The 12,896-nt window shown below is 42.4% G+C and overlaps 1 protein-coding gene across 3 annotated transcripts in view; it reads right to left on the reverse strand.

Moving 5' to 3' along the window:
* The window catches only part of RARG (retinoic acid receptor gamma), a 289,456-nt gene that overhangs the window by 131,736 nt on the left and 144,824 nt on the right, over positions 1–12,896 (reverse strand). The window contains exon 1 of one of the 3 annotated variants that reach the window (XM_063952108.1): positions 10,300–10,318. The exons of the other annotated variants lie outside the window; for them this stretch is intronic. Coding sequence (XP_063808178.1) covers positions 10,300–10,309 — 10 coding nt within the window. The 5' untranslated portion in view covers positions 10,310–10,318. Of the gene's footprint in view, positions 1–10,299; positions 10,319–12,896 lie in introns of those variants that run through there. 3 annotated transcript variants of the gene reach the window in all.

A 12,896-nucleotide genomic window follows, 5' to 3' on the forward strand; every position in this document is an offset into this window, starting at 1 on the left:
TGAAATGCTCATTATAGCCTCTAAAGAGAACTTGGACGGCGAAATAGATTGTTGAATATGTTTAAGATTGCTTCAATTTCCTGTGTTTTTGCAAAAATGTATTTTTTGGAAAGGCTGGTGCTGGCAGATCAGCCAGTAGCGAGGTCAGTTTGAGAACAGTAAAGTGCTCTGTGGGGTAAGTATGAGGAACCATGAGGTTCATTTATACGTTTGCACTTCACTTGCATAGATAAGTTCCGGCGGTATGGCAGAAATAGGCAAGGTTGTATCATGGGTTTGATAAGATTCCATGGGGTAATGATAGAATTTGAGCTTGTATCCACTTTACTGTTATAGAGTGAGAGAGTTGTCTGTGGGTTTCATCCCTATGGTGCTGAAACCTGTAATATTGAAATGGATATTCTGTGGTGTGGAGAAGCAGCCAGTCATGTCTCTGGTCACCTGTGGTCTATAAGAAATATTCAACAGGAATTATTTTCTGAGACGCTCACTCTACTTAATGCAGAGATACGACCGTTCTATTATATCTGTGACATTGTACTGACTTCTATTGGACTACATGGATCCAACGCATACTTTTCAGCAAGGGTAACAGTGCTATATGTGTCTTACACAAAGACGTAGTAATAATGTAACTTCTGGAGTGCTTCGATACAGGGAAAGGGTTTTTGTAGCGAAGTAAGCAATACTGTACTAGGGTACATCATATTCTATATGTAGCCTGCAGAGTGCCTCCATTTGAAGCCTTTGCTAAAGAAAACAGTGTGTTTTGGAACAGCTGCTAGTATGTTGAGAGGGGGGAAGCTGGTATTACTCTAACTTAGATTTTACCCCCACCTCCCTGGCAAACTCTATCCGCACCGCCCCTCCCATCCTGCTCCTCCTAGGTTCAATGGAAGGACACTATGTTGAAAACCCCTCCTCTGTTAATGAGACCAATACAGAACAGTGCTACTTTGCCTAGAAGCGAATGAGTTAAACCTTAGACTCACTGAGCATTTTGCTCCCTCTGCAGATGACATGAGGGAACAGCGGCCCCGTTAAGCCGACATAATAAAGTTTGCAGTTCTGGAAATGTGCTGCTTATTATCCCTTAACGGAAAGTTTACTTATATAGTCTGATTTTTTTTTCTTTTTCCATGCATAACCTTTTACTTATACTTGTTATTCATCTGGCTTAACAGCACAGGTCAGGTGTGGCTGAGGCAGGCCTTTCTTCAAAAATAATAATAACAATTTATGCCTAAACGTTTATTAAAAAGCAGTAGTCTACAGTATGAGACTGTTGTGTGGTTTGTTGGGTCGACAGTAACTAGGTCGACAGTCATTAGGTCGACCACTATTGGTCGACAGTGACTGGGTTAACACATGAAATAGGTCGACACGATCATTATGTCGACATGGATAGGGTCAAAATGGAAAAAGGTCGACATGAGTAAAAAATTGTGTTTTCTTTGTAAAGTGACGGGGAACCCCAAGTAGTGCACCGTGTCCCCTCCCTTCGAGCAAGGTGCCTCCCTCCGCTGCCACTGTGCTTGGCACACTTTACTATTCCCAGTCGTAGTCCAGGTGGATCGTAAAGTATGAAAAAGTTCAAAAATGTGAAAAGCGCATTTCAACCTTTTCATGTGTCGACCTTTGTCACGTCGACCTAAAGTCCATGTCAACCTAATGCATGTCGACCAATAGTGGTCGACCGAATGAGTGTCGGCCTAAAGATCGGATGTCATGAGACTGTTATAAGCGGCTGCATTAAGGGAAGTATCCTCGCTTTATGCTGGACATTTAATAGACACAAGTAAAACTTTACAAAATACTATTAATTACACGTTAATTGTCCAGTGAAGGTAAATCATAGCTACTGCCTATGTTTCTGTTTCATTAAAGAAATTGGGTATATGAGGATTGCAATGTGATGCTAATTTTCCTATTATTGCATTAATATACTTTGTGGTATGAATCATTCATCATTTACTTTTTGGGTGCATAATTTAAGGATAACCAGCTATTATTTTATAGAACTTTTGACGCAACTAGCAATAACATACCCAGTCCCTTGTGAGTCTGTGACACGGAGCAGTCAGGGGGTCAGTGAAGAGGACACCCTAGTCTTATGCTGACAACACATATGCCATAGCCAAAGATTATTTTGAGCTATCAACATGGTCATATGTAATAGGTTCCGAGCTTGCTGGAGGTGCAGGATGCCGGCTGATTAGGGAGGCCAATCCCGGGATCGGCGGGATCCCGGGATTTGGGCCTAAAAATGCCGGGATTTGAATCCCGGGATTGGAGCATCCAATCCCGGGATTCGCGGGATTATACTGCGCATGCGCGGCGGCGGGAGGGTGGGTGTGTAAGTAATAGTACTTACTAATATTAGGCGGGCGGCAGCCATGAACAAGTTGAACGCGGCGGCACTTCAAATGTAGAGCCGGCCGCCAGCCAATCAGAGCTGGCGGACCGGCTGCCAATCAGGGAAGCTGCAGCGGCAGCCAATCAGGAGCGACTGCTGCGGCCGCTTCCCTGATTGGCTGCCTAAAGCTCTGGTTGGCTGGCGGCCGGCGCTTAATTTGAAATGCCGCCGCGTTCAGTGTGCTAATGGTTGCCGCCCGTCTAATAGTAAATACGATTACTTACACCCACCCTCTCTCTCTCCCTCCGTGCATTCAGTGGTGCTCCCTACAGCCTTCCTCCCTCCCACGCCGCTACCAACCATCCCTGCCGCGACCTACACCCTCCCTCCTAAGTGCCGCACCGCTACCTACACCCTCCCTACCTCCCGCACCGCTACCTACACCCTCCTTCCAGCGCTGCTCCCTACAACTTTCTCTGATCCCTACTGCAATCCCGGGAATCCCGGGATTGACCGTTTTTCAATCCCGGATTGAAAAAACGGCCCGGGATTGGCCTCCCTACGGCTGATCTCCTACGTTTTTTGTTTTTTTAATCGCCAATCATTTACAAGACATGGTTTTACCTTGTAAGTGATTGGCACATTAGAAAACGTCCGAGATCAGCCGGCATCCTGCATCTCCGGCAAACTCGGAATCTATTACATATGCCCCAAAATTTGAGTATAATGCTAGGGCAGCAAAATGAGGGAGGCTCTATTGCTGGATCTTGGGCATTACCCAGTGCTTTGCAGTGAATTGTAGACTTGCTCCACCCCGGGATCAGTATGAAATACCTACAATCAAAATCCCGACGGTCAAAATATCGACAACAATTGACCGACGGTCAAAATCCCGACAAGGGAAAAATACCGACAAGGTCAAAATACCAACATTTAAAATACAGATAAGGTATAAATATTGACATTTAAAATATCGACAGGTCAATAAGTCGACAGGTCAAAAAGTCGACAAGAGTTGTAATTAATTTTTTGTGTGTCAACATAGGTCGACATGGACACCGTATAAGTGTGCCGCGTCCCCTCTCATGGCTCGCTGCGCTCGGCACTTTATTATGTTCCCCCCGTCCTGGTCCACTGGGATGGTAAAGTATGAACAAGTCGGTTGCAATGAAAAAATCATGAAAAACTCATGTTGACTTTTTGACCTGTCGACATTTTAGATGTCGGTATTATGACCTTGCCGGTATCTTAAATGTCTGCATTTTGACCCTCTCGGGATTTTGACCGTCGGTCTATGGTTGTCGGTATTTTGACCATCGGGATTTTGATTGTAGGTAAATTAACCGCATCCCCCCACCCCCACCCCCCGCGCTGCTCAAAGGCATAATCACGGCATTGAATAGTGAGTAGTAAGGTAACAATCATACAGTTTCCAGCATCACCCCCACCCCACACACACACACACACACGCAACTCCACTCCGGTATCTCCCAAAGGCAAGCATTAAATGTCAGCAAGTATGCGTTAAAGATTTGTTTAAGCAGATTGTTACATATAACTGAGTTAGCCCCTCAGCTGTATCAATCATTTGTTGTGACTAAACCTCACAGAGTTGCAACTGCTCAGTGTGTGAAGGCAGCAGGCCAATGGAGTGCGACCTAGCAGCTGCCTCGTGCTGAAATACGGTTAGTCTGCATAAACAGTAGAAAGAATTGATCCTAAATTTTAAACCAAAATACATAGGGGAATGCGTCTCCAAATCTGGTGAACATGCCCCACTGTTTAGGGATAAGATCCATAAGGGAGGGGGGTATCCAATTATCCGCAGCCATTTACAGCGGGTAATTGCATCGCCGTGCCGCAACTTATCCGGGGTGGGACCACATCCCAGAAAACAGCCCCATTTTCATGCGAATATGGGTTTCACTTGAACCTGTGTGTTTGACTCATAAAGTTATAGCTGAAGCCCCTGTACCCAAAGATACTTGTATTCTCCTCAATTCTTACGCCCTACAATCATTCTATCAAACGGTGCGCATGCGTTCTGTGAGCTACGGCATCAGCTAATGCCTCTCATTGGAACAACTAGAGCCCCTGTCCTTTTTGGTGGCAAAAAAAAATGATTCTGATTTGTTGCCTGCATGGAAAACATTACCTATTATTTACACAAAAGGCCAGACTTATTTAATAAAGTCTAGGCTTCGTGGCTCTTTCAGGAAGGCCCTGTGCCATTCCCGCTCCCTCCATGTTTAAATCATCATTAGTTTTGCCCCTGTCTTCCACAGAGGAAATCATTTAGAAACTTCTCCATATCATCATCTCAGTGTAGCCTTAATTCATTTACCCATCAACATAATTAGTACACCCCCCTCCCCCTTTCCCTGCACCCATTTCTACTCATCTGTTCTTTCAAATGTATGCCCATTATTTTCTTTCATGCAAAACTCAAAAAATTAAGAGCTGAAGAAGGAGCCCTGCGTGGCTCTGAGATGCCGCACTGGCTCACACAATGTAATGGATCATTTTGCCTGTCTTCTTTTTTGTACATAAAATCTTTATCCAAAACCTGTAGTGCCATGCTTAGTTGTCACAATTGGACAATTGCACAATTGGATGCCTATATATATATATATATATATATACTGTATCTGTGCAATATATATATATATATATATATATATATATGTCTATTAACAAACTGTAGGTATCGGTGACATTACTGCAACAGTGCCTTTGACTTACGCATACAAATAAATCCGCCAATACTAATAAAATATGTGTCCAATGATAACAGTATAGACGACCTAGTAATACGGAATAACAAAGACCACAGGCAGCAGGCATATGGTGATTTCATAAGCACAAATATAAATACTATTGATGTTTATTCTTATTATTAATGCTATACGTGCCCTCCTTTTATTGGTAACTAGATACAAATTATGTAGAGACTCTAAAGTCAACACTATATATATATATATATATATATACACACAATTCGAATAGGTTTGCACTACTACAATTCGAATAAGTCTGCACATACGTATGTGTATGCTGCCTGACGACGGGGGAATAAACCCCAAAACGTTGCAAAGGTGACTGCTATTCAGTATGTTTTTTCTATTAAGCCCACGGAGTGCCGATTATTCGTATATATATATATATATATATATATATATATATATATATATATATATATATATATATTAGTATAACGCGGGTGTTATTATCTTTACTAATTGAAGAGCAGAAGGTGTCGGCAGGTCGAGGATGAGTCTTTGGGAATAGAGCTGGACTTAATCCCAAACCCAAACACATTTAGCCTCAGAATAAACAGTCCTAATGGACAGAAAGTGAACTCTGGATTAAAAGTCTATTTGTGAAGGAGGATAAAGGGGAATGTATGGAGAGTGGGCTGTAGCATGATCTAGATAAGGAAACAGTAAGAATGTTAGAACAAGGAATAAGACGAGCACACCGATATATTAAATAAAAATACAATGACATGCTGAACCCTTATACTCCTCTATCTGCCAAACAGCAGCAGACTCATAGGGCTGTATTCAATAGCTGACGGGTCCTTTCTGACGGAAAGGACCCGGCAGCACTCTATTCAATGCCGTGCCAAACCCGACAGGTTTGGTCTAGTCCCGACGGTGTCAATCCGACTTTTTTTAAAGTCGGATTGACACTGTTGGAAACTGGGCTAAAACCTGTCGGGTTTGGCCCTGTTTCCGACAATACACGCGGCTCGGCAGCTGAAGTCGCCAATCCGCGTGTATTCCAACACTCTTCCGACAAGTCGGGTTTCCGGACTTGTCGGAAGAAAAGGCTCTGCACTGAATAGGTCGGAACCCCTTCCGACAAGACAGCAGTTTCCGACTCCTATTGAATACGGCCCATATACTGTATACAGAGTACAGGGGCAAGAATAGACTTTCCATGGACAGATCATTACTGCTGAGTGTGCACCAGTTTAGGAAACTGACATTTCCATTCCGCCTTCAGTGGATCTCTGGCACTGTGACAAGGAAGACTCAGAGATAAAAATGAATGTGGTCCGGAAGTTTCTCTGACCTGGAGAAAATAAGGATTGGATGTGACATAGAGGAAAACCTTTGTATGTGTGTGGAAAAGCATAACACTATATGTTGTTGGATCAGTACGCCAAGGAATAAATAATTATTTTTTAACCCAACCCCAATGTACCCTGGTCATCATAAATATACTACGGGTGAATGGGGCAGGGGGCCTGTCAAAAAGTCTTCTTCCCCAGTCCTTTAACCAACTCTCAGTCAGTGGCAAGAGTTAAGCAGTTGTTCAATATCATTGAAGGCTCTTTAAACCTCTGTAAGTGCATGTAACTGAAACCTTTCCTCTCATCATGTTCCTATAAGAACACATACTTCTACAGTTCCTTCTAATAAACATCAGGCCAAAAACACATGGCAGGGAAGGGAACTTAACAGAGGCTCTGGAGAGCACAATAGTACCTGGCTTAAAAAGGGTTAAGGTTCTCTGCAAATCAGTTCTCAACAAAAAGGGTTAAATCATTGATGCTAATTGAAAAATCCCCCCCTTCTACCTCAAGGGAAAACAAAAAGATTCATCTTCTAATACAATTAGGGAAGCTAATCTGTCAGATACAATCAGTGGCCTGGTCTCTCCCACACAGCACACAGTAAGTCATTACATTACCTGTCACCAATCTTCCCCTAGGAAAACAAACACAAACTTCTGTTTAAAAAGCAGTGGAGTGTTTGCTCTCGCATTCTGTAACTAACAGGCCAGTACCTGAAAGGACAGAGGTGGAATCCTAAAATGTATTTGGTTTCTTCAATTTGTATTTGCTAAAATGCCAATATGCGCAGCAATTTATACACATGCACACGATTTTAGGGGGGTATTGAGCAAAGCATGGAGAGAGATAAAATTGTGAGAGATAAAGCAATAACCAATCAAATGTACAGGCTATGTTTGAAAAATGACAGTAAGGAGCTGATTGGTTGGTACTTTGTTGTCTATGTACAAAGCCGAATGAAAGTGGATGGAGATAAAGTACCAGCCAATCAGCTCCTAACTGCCATATTACAGGCTGTGTTTGAAAAATGACAATTAGAAGTTGATTGGCTGGTACTTTATCTCCATCCACTTTATCTCTATCCAAGGCATAGTACATAGACCCCTTTATCTCAAGCAATTTTATCTCTTGCCAGTAAATACCCCCCTTAGTGGTGATTGTCAAAACAAAATATGATGATGATGATGATGATGATTATGTTGCAGCAGTATTGTTATGTTGCAGCAGTGTTGTTATGTTGCAGAGTTGTTTTTATGTTGCAGCAGTGTTGTGGCCATATAATGTAGCAGCATTAAGAGATTAGAAATGAATCTCGGAATATGTGTGCGCTATATAAATAACTGTTAATAAATAATAATAATAAATCTCATGGTAAGTTTAATGTTATAATTAATCCACACACCACAATAGTATTTATCTAGGACTATCCAGTAAGAACCTATTGGATAGATATGAGCCTAATGGGCTTAAGGTGACATTCATTTGTTTGGGATAAATTCATCTCAAGATTCCATCTTTCTGGATAGTCTACTGAGAGATCTGGAGATACAATTTGGAACATCAGTCATCAGTGTATTCTGACTAAGGGCCTCATTCATCATCAGTTGCAAATGTGAATTATCGCGCAATGAGTGATTACCTGCACACTGCGCATGCCTACACAACCACACACAACACAGTCTGGTTTTTGTGATTGTACATACAGTAGGTATCTGTGAACACAGAAGCAATCGCATATAGCAATGAAAAAAAGGAGTGGTGGAGGCATGTCAGTGGGACGGCTACGCAATTTCTGCCATGCAGGGCGTGTAGTGGGTGTGTTCTATGCGTTGCAATTGCAATTTATGCTAAACAGATTGCAGGAATTGCAAACGCGTTAACAACACAGGCTAAGTAGCTGGAGACCTACGCAGACTGTGGCAGTACTGATGATGGCAGCAGCAAAAGTTCTGATGGTCAAACTAATAATTGTAAAATCACAGACAGCTGATGGCGTTATAGTGATGCAGGGAATGCTGTTTAGTGGGCTGCATGCCTCATTAAATAAATTAGCTTTTTCAGACCCTCCAACATGACCCGCCCCACTAGGTACAAAATGCTCTGTTTCCCTCCTAATTTATGATTTCCATCACCTGTGTTGAACTAGTTAAATCAGGGATGGGGAACCTTCGGCCCTCCAGCTGTTGTTAAACTACACATCCCAGAATGCCCTGCAACAGTTTTAGCATGGCCAAATAGCAAAACTGTAGCAAGGCATGCTTGTATGTGTAGTTCAACAACAGCTGGAGGGACAAAGGTTCCCCATCCCTGAGTTAAATGATAAGAAAGCTGTTTCTTCACAGGTGATGGCAATAATAAATTAAGAGGGAAGTCCAGAAACAGAGCATTTTGTACCTAGTGGGGCGGGTCATGTTGGAGGGTCTGCTTTTTACATTTGCCAAAATAACACTTTTCTTCAGGTATGTATGTTGTCATGTGTATGCTCATTTTAGCAGTGTTGTGCATAACTATTGTAAGCAACACTGGCTACTGTGTTAAATTAATGTACAAATCATTTATAAATGAAAAACATAGTTTTGTGCTGACATAGATGTATAAGAGATGCGTTTATTCTCATAATTTTGAGTGAATGTACGCAATATTGTGTTTGTAGCTATGCATGCAATGGGAGTGGGCTATATTTGCAATGGCGTTGTATAATTGCAGATGCGATTGTGGGTTTGGCTAGAGGTCTTCGCAGATGTGCGATCGCAATCAGTATGTGTTAATTCACAATTGCAATCCGTGCTGAATGAAGCCCCAAACCTGTCATATAAACAGCAATTTTGTCATCCAAAGTCCCCTAAATGCAACCCAATTCGCTGCATGTGCAGGCACTCACTACCCAATAACAAATGCTAGGAATCACAAATTGCATTAGGAATTAGTGGTGACATGTAAGTACTATTTTACCTTCATAATTCCGGTGAATCTAATTCTCCATTTCACAGAATGTATAGCCTGTGTGCAGAGCTGCAACAATGACGATTAGTTAATTCTGATGTGGGGTTTAGTCGGGGTAGAACTGGGTACATACAGGGCCAAATTCTGCTGGCAAACCTGTAAAATTGTGCTGCCAATTGCAGAGAAAGATGAATATTTCACATGGAACGTCACTCATGTATATTACGGTGTTTGTCCGTTAGGACAGAAATGAACATATCAATATGTTTGTTCACATTATTGGACACTGATCCTGTTATAAGACAATTAGGTCAAACGAGCAAATATAAATGCATGTGGCCAACTTAAAAGTAACTAACAGTAACTAAATATATTATAATACTCCCCCAACCTCTCCGACCTCCTCCATTGGCCAGTGGGATGTCACCGAGAAGATCAGTGCTTTCTGAGAATGTTTTGACTGGAACCCAAGTTACATCTGTAATCCATTGTTCAGGTTTATTTTTAATTAATGATGGATTATTACTTTGCTGTTGCATACGAAATAAGTATATTTCTAAATATAACCAGAAATCCTTGGACCTGCACCAAGTAAAACATTATTAATCATTAATAAAATTTGTAGCACACAATAGGTCTGATTACGGGGACACACTCTGAATAGCTGGATGTGCTTTGGGTCTCCAGCAATTGATTAAGGGCCCATTTAACAATATTAACATACTCAATGCGATCAGGGTGCTATATTAGTGCCCAAAATCGCATTGCAGTATGTGATAATACCGGCTGCACTCCCAGAGATGCGGGGCTGCCCCCAGGCTCTCTCCCCCTTACTGTGTTATTCATAAATCACTCTGCTGTGAGAGTGCTCCCCCCAACTCCTCCATGTGGGAGAGTTTTCGGGGTATAAAATGCATACCTCCTAACATGACCCCCTCCAGGAGGGGCAGAATGCTCTGTTCCTGGGCTTCCCTCTTAATTTATGATTGCCATCACCTGTGCTGAAACACCTTTCTTATCCAGTAACCTGTTCAACACAGGTGCCGGCAATCATACATTAAGAGGAAAGTCCAGAGCTTTGTGCCCCTCCTGGAGAGGGTTATGTTGGGAGGTATGAAAATATTGGTTGGTTGTATGTGTCAACCTTGACTTTTGTGCACTCTTTGTTATGCTGTTTTAAAATATAAATACAATCGAAATAAATTCCAAATCTTCTTATTGACTGGGGACATGAATCGACTAATGACAAATGGAGAAAGAGTTCCCCACTTATGTTAGATTTTCGCAAGACAATTCTAGTAACTTGGTCCTACTATTCTATTACTTGATTAATCAAGACCAGATAGGATGAAGTCCTGGATATGGGGAGAAAATAAGTACGACACAAAGACAGAGTGCAGAAAGGTACGAGGTAAAGCCTATTTATTAGGTGAGAGCTGCATCTGCAGCCGTACGGGTAATATTTTCCAGGTGCTCAGCCAGCACATACTAAAATGAAAGCTGTCACACTCTGTTCACAGCTGAAATGTGCCTCACTTCTACATATGTAACTCTCTTTTAACCCCTGTGCTTCCAGCGCATGAAACTGTAGCTATTTATAGGACCTTTACATCTGAGACATTGTACTGCAACTCACACTTGAGAGAATCCAATTTAATTATTATATTCTTGAGAAATTGCTACATGTTCACATGTTAGGATCACTGTCCCCATTTCGGCAACATGCTAAGAATGTTGCTTATATTATATGTGTAGACATATACATAATAATTATATGTGTACAATAACAGGTAAAGGTTTCCAAGATTTAAGAGACCCAATTGTAGAACCAGTACATCAAACATAGGGTCCGATTCAGAGTTGATCGTAGATGTACTAAAAAAAAGCACATCTACGATCAATTACTCTGACATGCAGGGGGACGGTCAGAACAGGACAAGTCCGACCCGCATGCGAAGGCAGAAGGCTACCCGCCATGTTTCGGGTCACAGCGGCTGCGTGTGACGTCACGCAGACACCGTGGCCCGCCCCGCAAACAGTCCAGACTCGCCTACGTTGTCCAGACCGTCCCCCCCCCCCAACACTGCCGCAACGCCCCCTCCTGCCCTGTGACCACACCCCGAAAAAACATGGACCTGAAGGTTATGGTGGGAACCTACTCCAAGCGTTAGGATGCTGCAACCACCCATTTTGTGTCATCTCTTCTAGGTGTGACCTATTCCACCCAAGGTAATCCTATGTAGTGCGCCCAAGACAGCTGCCTCATCTGGTACCTTTCTTTGGTGGAATAAACCTTGGACATTACTACCCAAAATGTCTGCACCAACACTGCAATATGATTATTGTGATTCAATATGATTCAAGCAGATCCCTCCGCAGCACAGCACAACCTTTGTCTGTGCACATGTGACCCGAGGTCACACATGTACAGTCAGCAGGTTAAGCATCATTGCCTCTGTAGCAGCGATACTTATTGCAGGGGCAGCTTTTCGGAGCAGCTGTCCACGCACTGTAGCAATACTGAATTATTCCCATACTTAACAATCTACAGCAAGCTGGATACTTAATTATCAGGGGCCACACGGCTGTAGATAATGAGTAGGCCCTAAGTGGCTTATTTATGAAGTTGAGAAATGGATGGAGAATGGCTTGGAAGCTTTGTCTCCGCTTCTCTCAGGGCCTTTCCTGCGGTAACATATTTTGTGCCTCCTATACTGCTGTTCCCATAGTCCTCTTAGGGGTAAATTTACTAAGGTGGGAGGTTTTTTTAGAACTGTTGATGTTGCCCATAGCAACCAATTATCTTCTATTATCTTCTAGAAGCAGCTAGATAAATGTTAAGTAGAATTTGATTGGTTGCTATGGGCAACATCACCAGTTCTAAAAACTCCCACCTTTGTAACTTTACCAATCAGATTCTAGTGTGGGTGCCCCAATTGTATATTGACATGTTAAGACTGAAATACAAATGTTCATTAAAAAAAAAAAGTGATGCAGAGATGCTCAGCTCTAGGCATCAGTCCACACGGCAGAGGTAACTATCCAGGTAATACATTCTTTAACAGGTTTGTTTAGACATGCAGGAGGAAGATTCAGCAGAGCTTCCCAATATGTAACACTACACTAAAAGACGGCAAAACACTTTGGACCAGAGATGGAGACCACGCAATATTAATAGACCCACCAAATTCTCCAGAGCTTTTATTTTAAAATAAACAAACAAGTAAACAGTATTGAGTGAGGTGGAGGAAGGTGGAGCAATAACGAGAGGAGGTAGGTGGAGAAGAGTGGCTTTGAATAAATTGCACTTTGTTACCTACCTTTAACACACTGATGTGCTGCTAGTCTGACAAAACAAAAGTAGGCACTGACTCTTAGTCGCACCTAACGCTGCCGAAATTCCATATGCTTGCCTAGAACAGAAGTCCAAGGTGAGTATCCACCCACATTCTGAGATGGACAGTGAATACAGACAACTCCGGCTACACTTACACAACACGCCAATAAAACAGTTCT

The sequence above is a fragment of the Pseudophryne corroboree genome, chromosome 2, assembly GCF_028390025.1.
Source record: "Pseudophryne corroboree isolate aPseCor3 chromosome 2, aPseCor3.hap2, whole genome shotgun sequence".
NCBI classification, from domain to species: domain Eukaryota; kingdom Metazoa; phylum Chordata; class Amphibia; order Anura; family Myobatrachidae; genus Pseudophryne; species Pseudophryne corroboree.